Source organism: Frieseomelitta varia, unplaced genomic scaffold, assembly GCF_011392965.1.
Source record: "Frieseomelitta varia isolate USP_RPSP 00005682 unplaced genomic scaffold, Fvar_1.2 scaffold_131, whole genome shotgun sequence".
NCBI classification, from domain to species: domain Eukaryota; kingdom Metazoa; phylum Arthropoda; class Insecta; order Hymenoptera; family Apidae; genus Frieseomelitta; species Frieseomelitta varia.
In genome coordinates this window covers 656227-677575 of record NW_025108984.1, presented here as the reverse complement: position 1 = coordinate 677575, position 21349 = coordinate 656227, and the positions used below count along the sequence as shown (strand labels likewise).

Here is a 21349-nt window from a genome sequence, read left to right as displayed (position 1 = left end):
CCCTCACATTACTTTTTTGTTTAGTGGCCCAGTAGTAAACCCAAGGTAACGGGGTGCGTCCCTTACAACAAATTTGAACCAAAAATTTTGCTTCCCGAAAATATCACTTATTTTGTTTAATTATTTTTAAATACTAGCATAATTTTGTATTAAAATGCCACTAACAATAAGACAAGTGAATGATATGTAGTCAATGAAAAAGAAATACATATTGTAGTGAATTATATATTTTTTGTAATTTTCTATATACTTAATTATATATTTCAATAGTATATTATACGTATGTTATTATAATAATATCAATATTTCAAAATTTAATGAAAGAATATCTGTCATTAAGAGTCAATTTTTCTTTTAAAAATTTTTAAACGATAACAAAAAATTAATTTATATACACAACAATAAAAATAAAATATAATTAAAAGACAATAGAACAATGTTGTTATAATGTAATATCTACATTAAATGAAATTGACTGTTTTTATCATTATATGTGGAATAATAAACATTATAATAATACATTATATAAATAAAATTATTAACTAAGTAGATCCATTACATCATAAGATACTTTTTCTATTTTTTTATTTGAATCGGAATTCAAATTTGAATTAAATTCTAACTGATTGATAGGAAAATTATTTACATTAGAATTTAGATTTGAATTAAATTCTAACTTATTAGCTATTATATTCCCTTGATTCATAGAATTTGAACTAAATTCTAACTTATTAGCCATTATGTTCCCCTGATTCATAGAATAATTAATACTGTTACGAGGAATGACTGAATTGGGAACATAAGTATTTCCTATTTGATTTAATTGTGTATTCATTCCTTGCAGATTGAAGTGTTGATACTGATTCGAATTTGGCGGTTTCCATGAATAATCAGATTTTGAACTTGCCATTGAAAGATTTAGTTGATCTAAATTAGATTTTAATAAAGTATCAGTTAAATCTTTTACTGGAGGTTTTGTAGGTTGAACAATTGTTGGTATTAATGGTGTTTGAGATTGTAATCTTTGGTGCATCCCTTGCTGTTGAACTAATCTACAAATAGAAAGATCAATCGTAAAATCATATATTTCTAAAATCTAATAACAGATAAATAACAATTTTTTATAATTACTAACCGAAATTTATCTTCCATTGTCAGTTCATTTTCAATTTGTAGAGATTTCAAAGTTGCGCTTGTATTTGAAGTAGGAACTGTAGAAAATATATTTCCATCATCGTTACTTGAACTAATATTTTTATACATGGTAGAGGTTTGTGAAAGTTCTTGATCTAACTGTTGAGTCTCACGACGCATGGCATCTAATTGTTTTAAAGCATCTTTGTGTTCTGATGTTACACGGTTTATCATTTCAGTTACAAGATTCGAAAGAATTTCATATTGCGGTAGACTAAAATTTTGTTCAACGCATAGTGGTAATAAAAATGGTAAGATTTTTGTTGCTAATATTTCTTTACTTGTTCCCAGTTTACTATGATTTAATAACATTCTATAAATACCTAGTAAGGAATGAATTAATCTGTGTTATTTATAATTTATAAACTTTAACTACTTTTATTATTATATTAATATTTTAATGAAATATGATACCTATGATAGCCATAAGAATTGCAGGTTCACCAGAGTGTGGAATCTCTTGTAGAAAAGGTAATACTTGATCAAGGACAAGCCATCGATCAAAATGTGGTAACATTTTTGCAAGACATAATAAACAGTTAACTCTAACTCCAAGACTTTTGCTGCTGTTTCCTTTCCCATATAAACAAATCTTTTTCATTCTAGGTAAAATTGCATTTTTAATCACTGGTCCTTCAATCATTGTTATAATATTAGGTAAAGCTGATAAACATAATTCTTGCAACTGTTCCCATTCTGATTCCAAAGCGCGTAATAACATTGGAACTATATCTGTTTTTATTACTTCTGTAGTACATAATTTTAATAATAAATCAGCATGTTGCATTAAAACAAGACTAATTTGTGGAGGATCATCTAATGTTAAAACTGATTTAATGTTTGGTAAAATATATTCTCTGAATTCTTCCACAGAACTTGTTTCCATTGCATAGATTATGCTAGGTAAAACAAATGGAATCATTGGAGAATTAAATAATTCTTTATATAAAGCTGGGAGAACTCTGTGCAGCACAACTCTGTGTGGCAATTGTTTTAAAAGTTGAGGTAATCCTTTGTAAAACTGTGATTTCTGTAAGTTATCCCATTGGAAAATTTTGTCTAAATAATTCAAGGTTTTAACACCTATATCTGTGAAGTAGTCAATCTTTACAAATTGATGAGCATCTGGTCTTAATTCAGGATTATGATGTAACATCAATTTAACTGTGTCTCTAAGACACTCTGAAGTTGGAAGAAACTTATCTGTGATAGTCGAACTTTTAAAATTCTCTAAGAACTGTTTGCATTTTAATAAGTCATTGTTAGATTCATGAATAAGTACATTCTTTGGAGAATGTAAAATATATATTACCATTCCCAAAGAAAATATATCACTAGATGTATCAACACTGCTTGCCAAAATACATTCTGGTGCTTGGTAATCCAAATTTGGTTGAGCTATAGATGGAGCTGATATATCATATTCTACGTACGACCATTGAGGTTGTTTGCCTTCAACACTTTGATTTAAAGCGCAAAAATCAAATCCAAAGATCTTCCATGCCCCGTGACTATTAACAACAATAGATTCTGGGCATAGATTTCTGTGTAATAATTTAACATCTCCGTGTAAAAATGCCAGACCTTCACCAAGTTGCAAAAGTCCATATTTAATTTCAACATCGTGTAACTTGTAATCCTTTAATGCTATTGGCAATGGCTGTGGTAAATTATTATGGTTTCCCAAAACATTGGCTAAACTAGCTAATACAGGTTCAGTTGCAAATGCCAAACTGTCTCTAGATTCCTCCAAAGGATGTTGAACAGTTAAAACTTGTGGATGACGTAATTTCGTCAATTGTGCAACACCTCTTTTTAATGTTTCTAAGATCAATTCTTTGTCGTTTCTTGAAAATTTATCCAAAATGCGTTTCTCAAACACGAATATTGCTGCTTCTTGTTTTGTAGATTTCTTGTAACCGTTGTAAATCTTCCATAGTAACGATGGTCCTGCACTCGCTATATGAGCAGTTACTTCAAACTCTCTGGTTACTGGATTACCAGGAAGAACATTTGACAACTGCGACAGGCCATAAGCAGTGTTTTGAACAGTATTAGATATTGTATTGCTAACAGTATTTCGTAACTTTGCAAGTACATCCATTTTATTTTATAATTTATAGGTATTTTAAGTATCCATTTATTAATTCTTTTTATTTCTTTAATTTTAGTAAACACTAATTATTCAAATTATAGAAACCTTATGTTCCTTTACTTTGTTTGACATTTGATTTACTTCATCAATTTTGCTGCCTTTTAGCAATCAATTCTATTATATATTTATATATATTGTACAGTACACGAAACGTAATTTTCTGAAATGGTCAACAATATAAAATATTATAACAATCAATGTTAACGCTGTTGTATCAAATGTATTATGATAATTTATGACACAATGACTCAATCTTAAGTATCATATCAGTTGGTTATATTTTGTTAGACACCATTTGATGGTTACTTACCAATTACCAACCTAAACATGTAAATGTTAGTACTTATTACTTCTCGAAAATTTTTTAAATATTTTTACAATTATCTTTGTATCAGTTATATTAAATTTTCTCCGTATTTTTATATTGTTTAATTCACTGTACAAAATGGAAAAATAAAATCATCTCTTTAGTTACTTCACTAGATATATGTACATATATAATGATTCATACAATATTATAGATCACTGTTTTTTGCCAATAAAAAATTAAAAATATTTGAATATTTAAATATTTAGGGAAATTGAAAAATTATCATACTCAAGTAGAGTTTGATAATAACTTAAATAATAATAGACATTAATATTTAAAAATCATTAAATATGTAATGTGTGTAGTAAATTTTTAAAGTAAATATGTGAAATAAAGAATGAATAGAATAAATTTTTTAAAAAATTGATTAAAAGATAATATGCTGCCATTAATATTTTATATGCCGTTAATATTTTTTTTTAATTAATGCATTGTAATAATTAAATCAGAGAGGTAATAATAATTTTACCGTAATAACTATTAATTAATAATTTCACTGAAAGTAAAGTAATTATGATACTAAGATCTATAAATATAAATATAAATATAAATAAAAAATAAAAGAAAAAATAATTTAATTGAAAATTAAATATGTTTACATATTTTAAGATTATACTAATTATTAATATTAAAATTGTATGCGAAGAAATGTAGAAATGTTTTATCATTTATGTGAGATTTTGGCGAAAGTATCAAGAAAGATAAAAATATATATTTGTTACATTTAATTTCTAGCAATGTGATCATTTACAGTATAGATAAGTATACTTCTATTAATAAAAGTTGAAACTGCATTATTCGAGAATACATTTTTAAATTATTTATTTATTAATTTATTATTTATTAAATTAATTATTAAATTTATTTATTTATTAAATTAATAGATAAATAGATTAACAAACAAATGCATTTACTGAGTTAACATATTTACTATAAAATAATGAAGGTAAATAAAATTTAAAAAAAAAGCAAAAAATGAAGGCTACACTTCCGAAAATAAAATAAAATGTTTTGGAATAAATAGAAAGCTTTTGTTAAATATAAAGTTAAACGATAAAATTATTTGAATTTTTAATATTTTACATTATTGCAATAAAGTATATGTTTATAATGTAACATGCAGTATATTTAAGTGCAAATCTTATTGTTTTACGTTAATATTTAAATATTTTAATTAATGCATTCATTGAAAAATTAGTTGTATTATTTGAATTTAATTAAAATGATCTTACATTATAATATATAAGGAAATTATTTCTATTTTATATAACTTTATTCAATATGTGTTATTATACATTTATACAAATATACTTAAATGTTATACTTTAATAATATACATAACATAATAATATATAATAATATATATAATAATATATACATAATATCTAATATAAATTAAATAATATACTTTATCTCAATATATATTCATCTAAATTGTATTAGAAAGTGTAAGTACAAATAATATTTATATTTATTATTTATTAATTGTTATTTATATACATATTATATTGAAGCAAAAATAATATTGGGGGGAAACATCGAGTAGCTAAAGTAGCTAAAAGTTTTCTAATATTTTCTGCAATTTTTATATGTACATGCTGCAAGTGCACGACGTAATAACAAAACAGAAGAAAGAAGTTAGTAAAATAATAATTTGTCACTTTATCTATACTACGTATCTCCAACAATTTTTATTATGCAATAAAGATGTCCAAGGAGATGTATTACTTAACAAAAATAGTTCTCGAAAAATAAAAAAAAAAAAGAAAAACAGCGTTCTTTTGTGAGAGCACATTCAATATAATCTCTCCATTGATTAAAGTCGATGTTCTGTCAGAATTTTCTCCCTAAAGGACGACCTTCGTAGTGGGGTGAGCCAGTGAATAAGGGAGAGGAGCACTGGCCGTCGACCCCGACGATTTAGTTGCCTTACGAGCCGCATATAAGTCGTTCGCGTTCTACCCTTACATTCTCTCAATTAAAATTCTCCTTATATTTCTTTTATTAAGTCCACCCCACTTTTCTGCGTTTGTAATAACAATAACTGTGAGCGACCGTTTCAGTGCGACGAGAATGTCAGTGCGAGCATTTAAATAGAAAAGGTGAAATATAGAAATGTTTTACTGAAGAATATATATTCGCGAACAGTTCGTTGTTTTATTTCGGTTTGCAACTTTTCACGATGTTTATTTTTATATTTCATAAGATACGGCATTCTTTTCAAACATCGATCTTTTGCTATGAGATAGTTATTTTATATTTCATTCAAATAATACGATTCTTTTTTAAATTCTAGAGTACGTGTATAATTGCAAGATAATGTTGAACAAACATTCTAAACAATTTGCTTGTATAATAGAGTCTTTCATTATCTTTTAGAATTTTGGTCCAAATTATAATTTACAAATGAATTAAATTATAATTTTTATGAATTGAAATTAAATAATCGTGCTTAAAATCCATTTTGAAACTCTTTTACTATAATACTATATCTTTTACTATATAACTACTATATCTTTACTTATAGTAGTATACTATATCTTTACTTATAGTAGTATACTATATCTTTTACTATATAACTACTATATCTTTACTTATAGTACTGTACTATATCTTTTACTATATAACTACTATATCTTTACTTATAGTATACTATATCTTTTACCATATAACTACTATATCTTTACTTATAGTATACTATATCTTTTACCATATAACTACTATATCTTTACTTATAGTACTATATTACATCTTTTACTATATAGTCTATAACTACTATATCTTTACTTATAGTACTATACTACATCTTTTACTATATAATTACTATATCTTTACTTATAGTATTATACTATATCTTTTACTATATAACTATTATAAATTTTACTATATAACTACTATAATATAAATTATATGATATGAACAGTGTAATGATAATTGTTGAACTTTTTTATTCCATCGTGATTATTTTAGTTCAAGGATAAATAAGAGGAATTACACAATGTGTCAATAGTGTGTAACATTTGATAATGGTAACGAAAGACGGTGTACGTCGAGCATTTTTCCTAAACCACGAAAATGAGAAACTCTTGGACAAGTGAAGAGTGAAAGTTTACGGTGCAAGTCCTTCGATATCGATTCCTTCGTAAATTGCAGTGGTGCATCCACCAACAGCACATTTATGACTTTCCTGCTTTCAGTACGAGCGAAATTATCCCCAGCAAGTATGTTTGCGTCGAGATAAACAAGGCAATCGTAAGTTTATAAATGCCAATATAAACATTGAAAGTAATCGATTATAGTATTAGAAGTTACTTGGCTTTTCATTATTTAACATCTATTCTTAAATTATTTGAGAATGTCCGACATTTATCGAGGACATAGCAAAATAAGAATATTTTCTAACTTGTAAATTTCGATGTTAAATTATTCATTTATTAGTTAATTTATATTATATATTATATAAGTTATATAAGAGTTATTTTACTAACTATTAAATTATTTATTTACGATTATTTAGAAATTGAACACGGATGACGAATTGGATATGAATTTGAAATTGAAATGGCTCTTCCTTGGAATACTAATTACCATCCTCCTTGAATTCGGTAAATCTATTTTTTTACGTTCAAAAAAAAGCACGTATGTTAAAATAAAAAAATATCGTCTATCGTAATCTTTATTATCAGACGACTAATAAAGTAAAAAAAAAAAAACAATTTAGATATCACTAGATCGATGATAGAAGAAGAAGACGAGTTTACTTTATTGAAAATTGATTCCCCTTCCTCTCACGTCGCCCTATCGGGAGACCTTACAATATCTGTTGCAAAGTCCAATGAAACTGCAGGAAAAACAAAGTACAAATACGAATTCAAAGACGAGGGGAACAGTGATGCTAAGCTGCTTAAAAATATTTCAAATCAAATTTTTCTGCTAAGGTAAGCGCCTTTAATAGACAAGCTATTGAAAGTATTGCTATTTGCAAACTTTAAGAACCTTGTATCGGTTTCAGAGTACTGTACCTTCTTGAAGACATATCAGAATTAATCGGCGAGATTCAACTAAGACAACTGCCTTTGGGAAATGAAACTATTTCAATTATTATACCCTGCGGGTATTTTACCCGTGGCGGTGTTTACGCTCTACGAATAGAATATAAATATGAAAATTCATCAGTGCCTGTTGCCGCTTTCCATCAGGTTGTTGTAAGAAAGATATTAATTGCCGAGGAGACTATAAACAGCTTCTGCGCATATAAATGACAATAGTTCGTAGTATATTCGCATCAAAAGTATTAATTGTATACATATTTATTTTTATAGACGAGTAAAATATTAGATGTAAAGTGGCCACTACCAACGATATTCTTGGAATCTCAACAAATCACCACCTATCCAGACAAACCTGTCAAAGTCACGATAAGATACAATGAAGTAAATTGCAGTCCATCTGATAATGTTCCTGTAGCTGTTTATATTTTACAATTGATATACTGTGGATCTAGCGTAACTGCCTGTTATTTGCAGAATAATACTTATATCCAAGTAAATTGCATTAGAAATTATCATCGTCGCATCATTACTAAAACAGCTATTGTTACTTATAAATATTGTAATATTGTATTTTCAGATATTATATTACGAAGAAATAAGAGACTTTTTACCAACAAAGACTATATTTTTCCGATGCGAATTGTTTGGATTACCTGGAAATTATGCTGTGAGATTAAGATCTTCGAATGTTAATCCCACAGCACCAAATACTAGCGTATATTTTAAGGTAATCAGCGTGTTCATTTCTTTTAAGTTCGTACGATATAATAAACTATCATTTATCGTCAACAATCATCATCAATTATGCCGAATCATTTATACGAGGAACAGACAATTTTTTCGCGTTTTAAATAGTTAACTAATTAAATCAGTAAATAAAATATTGGAAACGATAATATATATAAAAATATTTGCTTATAAATTTCTGTTTGAATTACAGGTGAATTGGTCTGAAAAATTTAAACTTACGGTTCATGCAAGATCGATATATCCTTGTGAAGGGTCAGGAGGTGTCGCCGTCCTTTTTGAATATCCTTCGTGTCGATTAGAAGGTGATCGTGTTCGTGTTTATGGCCGTTTGAAAGCTGACGTTACTTCCGTTGCTTCACCCTCCAGTCTTCATTACATTACAGAATCTAAATCAATACATGGCAAGCATTCCTTGGCTTTCGATTGCGATATTTTTACAGAAAAGTTTGTCGAATATTGTTTCATCTATGTCAGTCAGGCGATCACAGGTGCTATGGGGGATGTCAAGATATCCTGCATACCCACATTTCCTTCCCAAGGCAGGTTTAAACTTCTTTTTTTTTCATAATCATATTAACAGTCATATATACATACATACATACATATAATGCAATTTCATATAACGTTGCATATTGTTAAACTAGAACACATAACTTTGATATCGAATATTATCTTACAATCATAACAATGATCTCATTACAATGATCATAATTCTACATTTAAATATATTAATGTGAAATACTTCATGTGAGGTAGTTTAATCTGCTCGCATAAGGGATTTTATATTATTACCCGATATTTTAGTATAATTCATTTTAATAATATATATATTTGATATTATATAATTTAATATTATATATATAATTAATGTATATACATGTATTATAAGACATTTGAAACATAAATTACTTTTTTAATACTTTTAACTCATTGTTCTTTAATAACAATTGATTTAGAAAGTGATACTGCGGGCTGGGGACCATGGAGTCCATGGAGTCCATGTAGTACCTCATGTTTTGGAGGAATTCGAAATCGATACCGCTTTTGTGATGCTCCACCTCCAAAATATGGAGCAAAATTTTGTCAGGTAAATTTTTGTCTATTAATACAAAATTTTTAAGTATCACTGTGTGATCAAATAATTTATATATATATATATATATATAAAATTTATTTAATCTCACAATCAGGAATTGAAGTTGGAACATTGTGTACATATAGTACCATTTTCAATCTTATCATTTAATCATTCCTGTCCTTCCTTATCCTTCATCCTCTCTCACATTCACTCTTTTCTATTCTAACTTTCCATTTCGCTCTTAATATATTATATTCTTCTTAATGCCTTAATTGTTATACGAATTTTCTGCTTTTATAAGCTTTCTTTTATGATTTTATTAATCCTTATTTATTTTCCTTTTCCTTTTCAACTTTTCAAGCCGTTCTTCAATGTTCTTATTTTATTTTCCGCTCACTACATCTTTCATTACATTTCTTTTAATTTCTTTACATTCTCTAGTGAGATGTTCCATTCTCCATATATTTTCTTCCACATCTTCTTTTTTCCTCTTCTTCCATCAATATCTATTTCATCTCTTGTGTTATTAATTTTTGGCTCTTGCTTTCTTCTTCTTTACTTAAAAACCCTATGAACCTTATCGTTCTTTTGTTGTATTTGAATTGTCTTATTTTACCTGTTGCCATTGCAATTGTATTTCTATGTTTCTCTTTTCAATAAGTTTTCCTCCCATCCTTTTTTTCTTCTTTCTTCCACGCCTATCTGACTGATGTTTTCCTCTGTCTTCTCCATTTTTGATCTGTTCTCTAAAAATTGGTTTCTTTTTAAGAAATTGTTACTATAACAATACATGCTCAATTTCTCAATGACGATGACAAAGTCAATAAAGTTAGAACTTGTTTGTTAAATAATATAGGGGAAAGCGATAGAAACTGAATTCTGTGGTAAAATGTTTCGGGAGGAATTTATTAAAAACGAGTGGCATGATCGAATTGGGAATCCTGAGTGTCACGGAACAGTTTTAGCTGCAACGAAGCCGGAAGTTGTAGCTAACATTGGACTGCAGTGTCGATGTGGATGTCGCATTGTATTAAAACAACAACCTTTCAGGAAAATACTTGGAGCTAGTACTCAAGCTTGTCCTGGCCGATCTTTCTGGCTTTTGCAGGTAATATGATAAGTATAAAATTAATAAAATAATAATAATGAATAAATACCAATAAATGTACTACTAGCCAATAAGTAACAAATAAATAATAAGTAATTATTTGTTACTGGTGATTATTCATTTGTTGCAGACAATAACAACAACATTATAAAATCTGACTAACTTAATTTGTTTAGGCACAGACGAACTTTGTAGTTGGATTACATTTAGATCAATTACAATTCCCTTGCCCAGGACAGTATCTGCGTGTCCGGGATGGAAATTCCCTGAACGCAGATCTTTTAATCGATGTTACGTTTGATAAAATGCAGTTTACAAAGACACTTATCAGCACTGGGGAAAATTTATTATTGGAATTTTTCAGCGATGAACTTACAGCATCAGGAAACATTTGTATTGGTGGTTTTCTTGCTCATGCAGCTGTGTTAGGTGAAAATCATATTTTAAATATTGCAAATTGCAAATTATTTAAAAGTAATTGCGAAAATTTGTGATTGTAGATAAAAAATATTTAAAAAGAGATAGAATTACTACCATTGTGCCTTCTGAAACAAATTCAACGAACGTTGAAGGAGAATGGATCTTTTGGAAACCAGCACACTTAGCAACTGCCTTGATTTTGATACTCATATTTGTAGTTTCTATTTTCTTGACATTACAGTTTATTATAAAATATAGGAAGTACCGCATCGCTGAAGATCTGGACAGTCTCAACGATGTTTCTGGTATCAATATTATGGAATTTATGAATTATATATATATATATATATTTTTTTTTTAGAAATATTCAATTATTTTCAATATATAAAATTATTAAATGTTTCATTAATACTAATTTCATACTTATTATCTTTCATTCACTGTAATAGAAATTGTATTATCGTTATCATATATACATATAAAGTTAATAATTTAAACTTAAATAAATTATTAGCTTTTTTTATCATTTCATAATTATTACTGAATTATTTTGCAGTTAATATTTCATAGTTGACTAAATTAATTTTTTTGTAATTAGAGCTAATGCCTGATCGAACAAAATTTTTATCTACAAGTACAATTATTTCCGAAGTTATCTCAATGATAGAAACAAATACGAAATCTGCTCCAAAAGAAACTTTAAGTAATACAGAAGAACATTACCATAGTATTGAAACCCTGACAGGGTAAGAACAAATTTTAAGAATAAAATTATTAAAATTCTAAAGGAATCATAAGAAAAGTTATTTAATTAGGAAAAATTGAATTTGTATTATAAAGCAGCATTACTTTTACAATTTATAGGTGCAAAGATGAATCTACGTTGAGTTCTAGTACATTAAAGCTAAATAGCACATTGGAAAGTGCTTCTGACAAAACAATCACATCAGTGAAATCGAACTGTGATAAATTATTACCAGCTTCCAATATTCTTGTTTACCATAAACCAGAAGTTAAATATGCTTATCCTGTAAAGTGAGTTTATTGTGTATCTTATTTGATATAGCAGAAATTTAAAAATGCATTCTAATTACAATATAATTCATATGTAGATTACAGACAATAGATTACGATGCTTCAGAAGAAAAGAAATTAAAAAAGGAAAATGAGAACTTAAAGGACAATAAAAGCAATAGCATTCCAAAAATTTATCAAAATAATGAAAATAATAATTCAGAAGGAAAGGTAAATATCTCTTTATCTAATAATTTATAAATATAAATATAAAAAAACATTGTGATGTTTATCATAACTTTTTAAATACGCAGGAATCTTCACCTGAAAGTGTTCTTTCGAGTCCATCGATTTTAGTAAGTGGGAAAGAAACGAAGGAAAGAAAAAATCGCGAAAAACTTCTACAAGGTCCGGGATCAGAATTTAGTCTAACAAATCCTGATTCAGAACTCGAATTAGATTATTATGATTACAATGTAGCAAATGCTAGTGCTGTTCCAGGATCTTATTTAGGAATGGATCCTGCTTTTTTAGTTTGGATTCCACCAATTGAGGACTTAAAACTTGATACAGAAGATCTTCTCCTGGGGTAATTAATAATTTCTGTGTATTAAATTGTCAGCAATAATATTATTAATTATATACTGTATATTATTGTTTATCATCAGAAACAAGAGGAATTCTATTTTGGCTCTTGAAACCGAAGGTACTGCACTAACACCTTCTGAATATAGAAGAATGAAACTTTCTAGCTTTGAAGATTTTGGATTTGAACTAGAACAAGGGTAAATATCAAAAATATGAACCTATATTATATTATATTATATTAAATATTATCTTTATATATGTTATATATTATATATAATTTATATATATATTGTATATATAGACAACATAAAAATGCTTTCTAGTCATTTCTTTTACTTATTTAACATTTTTGATCTTCAAACTTTAAATATATATATGATGTTACTTTGCAAATGACTTATAAAGTGTTTAATTTTTGATGATTAATGAGTGAAAAATATTATTAAAAAGTAAATTATTAGTTTTTATAACTAAATTATTAAATTTAGATTATGAAAACAAATTAACAATGAAACTTTCTCCGAAACTTTCAGAACAAGAACATTCGAAAAATTACTCCCTGTGCAAAAACTATTAGAGGATTCTAGTATTAAAGTAAGCACGGAATCTGTATCTAGTATCTTCGAACAAAAACAATATTGTGTTATTTCAAACCAAAGGTAAGTCCATATAATAGCAATTTGTATAACTATTATTTAAATCGTATAAAAAGTGAAAGTTATACTATATTTATATATTATTTTTGATAAATCTACTAAAATTATTTATAATTTTTATCTATAATTTTATCTATAATTTTTGTCAGACAAAATATTGTTTCTTCGTGAATGAATATAATTAATCCTTTACAATCATCGTTAAAGCACAAAATATATATCTACTCTCAGTCACCAAAACAAAAAAATGTTACTTGTCCTATTACATAAAAGAGTTATAATATGCTTTAATATGCTTTAATATTTAATATGCTTATTTTTATGTTTTACTTCCATATTACTTTCACTCTAGAACAAATAAATGAATTTATCGAAACATTCTTCATATTTAATTTTATATAATCCTAAACAGGCTGAATAATGCATATGTGGCTCTTATATAAATAATGTAAACTGCTTTTATATATCTTTACTGAGTCAATACGAAACACACAAGTTAGAAACGATTAGAACTTTTTAGAAATGTGAGATATAGTTACCTGTGAATGTTTCTATTACTGGTGTATATATATATATCCGTTTTTAAGTAAGGCTATTTAAATATCTTTTTAAATTGTAAAAAAACCTTGGAAAAAAATATTATTGGCCTTTCGATACCATATTCATATTAGGTGAAAAATATTTTTTGCATCATCATAATTCAAAAAAATATTTAAGTGGCCTCACTTAAATGAACCATTCTATATATAAATATGTATTCAGTATATATGATAGATATCCAGTATAGATATTTAGTATCTATAATACATGTATCACATACGTATTGCTCCATAAAAAAATTTTAATAATACATCAAAATTTTACACTTTAGCCAAAAATATTTAGCACAAATTACTCTATTGATAATTGTTCATACTTAAAGGATAAAAGCAGCTCTTGAATTTGGCAACAACAAAATGCTTTCCATAATATCGAGAATCATTATAGGGAAATTGCAATTCATGTAACATAACAATGGATAATTACATAAATAAGTTTTTAAAAAATTCAATTGAAAATTATATAACCTTTCTTACTAAACTAACTTTCTTACCTTACTAAACTAAGTAATACTTACTTATTGTACTCACCGTTACAAATTCGATTCTGGCACTCCTAAATTATTTTTTAAATAGTTGTTCCTATAATAATATTTTTTACTTCTCATAGGGTTCGTATAGGCAAAGATGAGGACTCAAGTGAATCCAATTCTTCTAAAAACCTGCTTGGAAGCCCTATAAATATATTGGATAACGATGAAAATAATAAAGAAAAATTATGTTCTGCTTCAAACAGAACGTTGCAGAAAGATTTTTCAAAAATCAAACAGAGTTGCAATCAAAAACATATTTCTAACAATCAGGACGAAGACGTAATAAATATGCCTTGCAAATATAAGGAGTTAATGGAATGTACAGAGCCAATTACAAATATAAATGACACAGTAAATATTCCTATGACGGAATTATCAGGAAGTCCTTTGAAAAATTTCTCTCAAGTTCGAAAATTAAATAGCCGAGATATTGATGTCTCTGTTCAAAATCCAGACTACGGTATAGAAACATTTTGCTTGAAACAAGGATCGTTTTATGATCAGAATATTAGATTTGTTGACGATGACGATGACGAGTACATCGATTAGAAATTTAGTAAAATTATTTTTATTAATTTCTACTATAATTTTTATAATTTTTTTATTTTAATATCTCTTTTTCTATCATTCTATATATTAATAGCACGTCAAAAATTTGAATTTTATTATTTAATGATATGACTATCTTAATACATATTATTTTTTTTAATATATTTGTTTCTTGTTATTGCAACGTAATGATTTTTAAAAAATTGTTAAACTTATAAACAAGTGTGTACATTAATGTCTCTCAATGGGATTGAAACTTGTATCGAGGCACTCTATCTAAAATTACTAGAATTCAGAGATCGTGCTATAATAATATAAATAATATGTAATGCTGCCATAAAGAAAACAAACAATAGGAAGAAAAGAAAAGAAAAGGAATACTATAATTGATTATCTTAACTCTGCCACAGAACGATTCATATCAATTTACAAAATTTGTAACTATACACTTTGTCAATTATAAAAATAACTTATAAAATTTAGGGAAAATATATAAAAAAAAAAAAAAGAACAGACGATAGAAAAGTGCAAAGACATTGTCATATGACTGTTTTTGCGTCTAATTGAGTGTAATAATTATAAAATACAATTCAGCAGCGTTTGTTAGCCTGATCGTTGAATATTAATGCCACGAAAGATAAAGTTATATTATTATACGAGACGCTTCAAATTGTATTTAGAGATATATTATTATAATATTATTATAATATCAAACTCGTGTGTTGAGTTGAAAATTTTTGAAATTTTGTTTCTAAATGAATTATATTTTTATTTTAAATTTATGTAAAGTTTTTTATCTGTTCGTCTGTTCTTCTAATTTTTAATTTAAACTTATGATTTGTCGGTAATCTAAATGCAAGCCTATGAAATTTCATCAGGAAACACATAGGGTCTAAGGTCTCATATTTTTAAAGAAAATAAGAATGGAATTGAATGCAATATGAGGAATTAATTTTTAATTTTTCTAATCAAATTTGAAATATTTTTGAAGTCGTTAAAAATAACCACTTTAATGTGATTATGTGCAATTGTATATATAATTCTTAATATTTAATTATTGGTATAGTACAAATTATATGACACAGTACAATTATCCCAAAGATCGCTACGTATTTGTATAATATAAAAAGTATCTAAAAGTGTAATAATATGAATAAGAATGATTAACGATAAGAAATAAGAAAGATTACATTACTTATGTAATATGTCCTTGTATAACTAGTTATGAAACTTCTTAATCTTTCTTCATCAAATATATTGAAAGTAAGAATCATTTACAAAACTGTAATATATTTTATGCGATTGACTTTTACATTACTTATATTATTTATTTTTGACATTAACTTAGGTTTATATACACGGTGTTTCATTTATCGGATTGCACGATACCTTAGTTACTTTTATTGACACTAAACCATTAGTAATAAATAATTAAAATAATAATATAATAATAATAATAAATAATATTAAAAAAGATTATATATTAAACATAAATTTTTTTTCAGTTTTCAGTTCAGATTAAAATATTTTTATTTCAGTTTTGTTAAACTTATCCAATGAAAGACAAGACAATCAATTCTAAACGTAAATATTTCAATATTTTTTCCTAAAAAATAAAATAACATATCGAGAAATATATAGTATCATTTAATGGCCTTAGAAAATAGAAAAGACTTCGAAAAAAGATGATAAATCATAGTATTCATCGTTGTGAATCAATCAATTTTGTCCTGTATAATTTTTTATATTGATGACAGTAATTAAGGCTAAGGTATTGAGCAATTCGAAATAAATGAGACATCGTGTAAATGACTTGTATGAGTATGAATGACGATATTTTTCTTCAACATGAAAGTTATTTGTCACGTTTGATAAATAATTTACAAGTAACATTTTTATTGTTTTGTATATAAATGGCAAAGTAAATTATTTTATATACAATATAATGAAAATAATATAAAAAAATACGAGAAAAATCATGCAACGTGAAACACAATATAATTTGACGATGCATCACAAAAAATAACATTATCACATAACGCATAAGAATATATATATCTATTAAGTTTTAATATACACGTATAATGAAAGGATATCAGTAATTAAAAGATTATATATTTTTAGAAACATACTATATACATATATTATAATATTTAAAATTAATATTTATATGTCATTAAATTATTAATTGTCATTCTTTAATGTGTACATAGTATATCAATTTACATCAATTTTTCAATAATATTCAACTATTATCTGAAATAAATTAATTTTTTTTATTATTAATTTCTTGCAAAATACTAGTCGGGTTAGATGGTTAATTTTTAAAATTCTTTATTCTCAATAAATTATATTATGCAATGATGTAAAGATTATTAATTAAATAATAATATATAGTAATTAATGTATATAATTGATACTGTAATAGAAATTCACAAGGAACAGAGAATTTAGATTAATTGGCGATTAATTATTTTAGAAACATTTTGTATCATAGTTCACTGTACTTTATTATATTTTCTATTGTAAATTTATAATAAATTTGAACAAATACTTTTTATGTATTACAATTAAATATTTATAACAAAATCAAATAAATTGAAAAAAAATTTGACTTAAAATTAGGAATGAAAATTTTCTAATCTAAATTTCTTGCCTTCCTTAATTACATTACTTAGAATCGTTTACAACTTACAATTAGTATTCAAAATTCTTTCCTGTCATGATATAAATATATTAACAATATATTTACAGATAAAAACACAGCAAAAATACATATCTTCTAATATCATCAATTAAATTGTAGGATCTAATTAACATGCATTGACTAGTGTTTCTTTCTTAAAATAAACATTCAATTAATTACTATTAAAATGCAATTTAAAAGTATAATAAAACTACACATCGAAATATGATACCATAAGCAATATTTTTATGTGGAATATATATAACATTATTATAAAAATTTGAAATTTATTATAAAAATTGAAATTTTACAAAATAAATTTATATATACACACATTTTATATCCTTCTTAATTCAATGGTATTAATAAAATGTAGAAATTATTTAAAAAATGCAACAGAATTCTGTTTTTCCAAAATAATTTAATTAGGCGCACAGCCATCGAAAAAACTAATAGATAATGAATATAAAATTGATATGTTTATATAGATTTTTAATTAATTAAATTTCTCTCATACTAAAATAAACTCAATTTTGTTTAGCTAAAGAAGAACATTAGCTATCTAATGTTAGATAAAAAATATGTATATTTATGTTGCGATATATATTTTATAATTAACCTTAGAACGATATTATGCAGTTGCCGATCCCACTGAATTTATACATCCTTCTAATATGTATCACAATTTATAAATAATAGAAAATTTTTCGTGCATTTGCATTATAAGTCCTGAATGTCGTTAACGAGAACTTGCCTTAATCGTTTGAAATGATAAATAAATGATAAACAGAGCAAATGATGGATTACTTTTGAAAAATTCGTACAGCTTTTTTTAAAATAGGACAAACTGTATTTCCCATTTGTTAAAAACTCTCCTACTGATTAGGAAATCATGTATTGATGAAAATTATTTTTGTAAAATTTAAGTACTCCAATCCTCCTTTTTTTTAGGTTATTTAAAGAAGAATTTGTGCGAAAGTATTCAATAATGTTTATAATATTTAAATTTCGTTTTGGATTGTCTACGATCCCAAACGTATCATACACGCTCGAAAATAAAACAGTATCATTCTAAGATTAATTTATTTCATTCTGTTCTTAAATTAAAAGATCAAATAAAAAGAAAACCTCATTTTTTTAAAATCAGTCATATATGTATCAGTGTACATATATTATATGGTAATATCTTTTCGCAAAATACAATTTCATTATTAAAAATTGATAAAGACGAATTTACATATTTTCTTCGTATTTATATTGTATTATGGTATTATGGTATTTTATACTACGTTGTTTGCATTGTCATTGTACTATAAAATGTAAAATTATTTACAACTGGATACAATTTTTTAATATTATATCTTTGTATAAATAAATTAATATAAAACAAAATTATATACCGGGTAATTTATTTCGAAACATTTATAACTAAAGTAAAAACTATTTTGTTTATCCACTAATAGGCTAAAATAAATACTATGCAATATCAATTTTTCAATTTTAGTAGGTTGATTTTTTAATTAAAAAAAACAAAATAATTTTAATGAACTCTATTTAACAGTGTCATTTTCGTGTTCGTGTTTTCCTCTTTTCTAACGCAACATTAATTCATTAATATTTTAATTAACATTGCGGCATTAATTAACAACGGTTCTTTACAATTTATATTTATAATTATTTTTATCGCTATCTTGATACTATGTAGATTGCTAAACATGAAACAGAAACAAGTTTGTTTAGCTTGTATCACAAATATATAATATACACATGTATGTAGAAAAATATAGGAGGGGAAAGGGTAGGTAACAATTATAAGAGATGAATAGTAATTTACATACTTGAAGCGTATTTAATACGCAATGATTATTTGACAGAAACTCTCAATAGAGCTAGATATTAATTAGTTACCTAATCTGACTATAAAGTGAATTTAGGTAAATTTGATATTATCAGCTTTTGATTGGCGATAATTAGCGATCAACTGGATATTTATTTGTTAACTTCGAGCGTCTCCGGTTGAGTCCATATATAGCCTGTACGTGTCATGCTGCAATGAGCGTCGTAATATCTGCCAGGTGCACGACAGTAAGACCATCTTGGACATCGGCATCGGAATTTACTGTGAAACTCCTCTTTGCATACTTCATTCCACCAACATGTCCGCTAAAAGCAGACGTTCCATTTGTGACCGATGAATAATAAACAAATAGTTTTTGTCCGCGGCTCGCTTACCTCCGCCAAATAACCTCTCACACTCTGATCGCTGTAATTCCTCTTTTTAATCAGGTGTCTGGCGCTCGTCATACATACTTCTGCGCATAAGATTAATACCAATAACAGATACAGCACTGACCCTTCCTGCAAGAGAATCAATTTGTAAGAATTAATACTATCCACTTTTCTTTCGTTTCGTCGTCACGACTTTCGACAAGCTCGAAATTGAAAGTAAATGGAAAACGTAAAAGAAAAAAAGAAGAACGAGAAACGAACAAACAAAGGGATGCAATAATAGAACAAATCACACTTTTTGTCAAGTAACTTCATCGTTTATTGTGATCTTACATTGTTGCGCATTTTTGCCAGAATCTTCTGTGCAACCCTGTTTACGCAATCACCTTTACGATATCGTATGGAAAATCTGATGAAGAAAAAATTGAACTACATATTTAGTTTCTAACGCTTTACTTGCGGTAAAAGAGTACGCGGAGGACGTGGCGCAGGCGTGTGTGCTTATTCTTCCTCTTATGACTTCGGGAATCGATCCGTTGTCGGATCGAAAATTTTCATTTTTGCTGATAAATCTCCTTAATTTTCCAAAATGTCCTTCAAAACAAATACACTATCGTTTAAAAATTATCCGGGAAGTTGTTCATTTTTGTTAGAATGTAATTTAATTATAAAATAATTTTAACAGGTTCATGTGAGTAGAATATGAAATTTGAAAATGTTCTATTACAAAAGCCAGAAAAATAACATAGATACATTGCAATATCTAATATAAATATTAAATTTGAATTCGTCTCAAAACATTGTACGGTCAATAAAATTTATATAAAATTAAAGAGAATCTTTAATAGAAGAATTTTGTATAAAAAAAATCTACTTAATGGTGAAATGGACGAGGATGATTCAGTTCAATTCAATCTTCGTCTTTACTAAGGATATTAGGAACATACGTGTATATAATATGTAGATATGTACATATATCTAAATATTACAGAACAAAATTTTAAAATATGAACAAATTGTCTAGAAATTATTATATATCCCAGTTATTATAACTCTGTTCACTTTGACATTCATATCACTTTATCAAATTCGTTTTCTAATTTCGTTTAAATATTCTTAGATAAATTAAGTAAAGTAAGTAATTTTCTTCTGTTGTAATATTCATTTGAAAATTTCTGTTCAATAAACGTGTCCCATTTGTTAAAAATAAGGATATAAATATTCGAAACTTTTATAAACAACTGCATTTCCAATCTTGTAAAAATACATTACTTAATTTTCGATACAAAAATTATTATGTATGTACAATTATATTTTTATAATGAATAATATCAATAGTATATTTAATAGTAATTAATATTGTTAGAC

At 26.3% G+C, this 21349-nt stretch overlaps 3 protein-coding genes across 4 annotated transcripts; 1 reads left to right on the top strand and 2 right to left on the bottom strand.

Annotated features, from left to right (window-relative positions):
• Nucleotides 1-467: 467 nt before the first annotated feature.
• Nucleotides 468-3651, bottom strand: LOC122529441 (SCY1-like protein 2). The gene is made up of 3 exons (XM_043655579.1): nt 1609-3651; nt 1136-1517; nt 468-1052 (listed from the first exon to the last, which is right to left on the bottom strand). The coding sequence occupies exons 1-3, from the start codon at nt 3296-3298 to the stop codon at nt 539-541; spliced, it is 2586 nt and encodes an 861-aa protein (XP_043511514.1). The 5' UTR covers nt 3299-3651; the 3' UTR covers nt 468-538.
• A 3030-nt stretch (nt 3652-6681) lies between these two features.
• On the top strand, nt 6682-15085 carry LOC122529507. Of its 2 annotated transcripts, none has more exons than XM_043655707.1 (18): nt 6682-6971; nt 7237-7324; nt 7441-7657; nt 7732-7918; nt 8042-8263; nt 8349-8498; nt 8712-9060; nt 9478-9608; nt 10456-10707; nt 10884-11136; nt 11208-11432; nt 11726-11873; nt 11992-12162; nt 12240-12372; nt 12456-12730; nt 12810-12926; nt 13263-13388; nt 14595-15085. In XM_043655707.1, exons 2-18 carry the CDS (start codon nt 7264-7266, stop codon nt 15064-15066), a joined length of 3489 nt encoding a protein of 1162 aa, XP_043511642.1. In that variant the 5' UTR covers nt 6682-6971; nt 7237-7263; the 3' UTR covers nt 15067-15085. The 2 variants fall into 2 exon arrangements, with proteins under 2 accessions (XP_043511642.1, XP_043511651.1); XM_043655716.1 differs by lacking the exon at nt 6682-6971 and adding an exon at nt 7070-7124.
• A 4496-nt stretch (nt 15086-19581) lies between these two features.
• On the bottom strand, nt 19582-20559 carry LOC122529525. Its single transcript, XM_043655741.1, has 3 exons — nt 20315-20559; nt 19985-20110; nt 19582-19915 (listed from the first exon to the last, which is right to left on the bottom strand). The coding sequence occupies exons 1-3, from the start codon at nt 20324-20326 to the stop codon at nt 19742-19744; spliced, it is 312 nt and encodes a 103-aa protein (XP_043511676.1). The 5' UTR covers nt 20327-20559; the 3' UTR covers nt 19582-19741.
• Between the last annotated feature and the right edge of the window lie 790 nt (nt 20560-21349).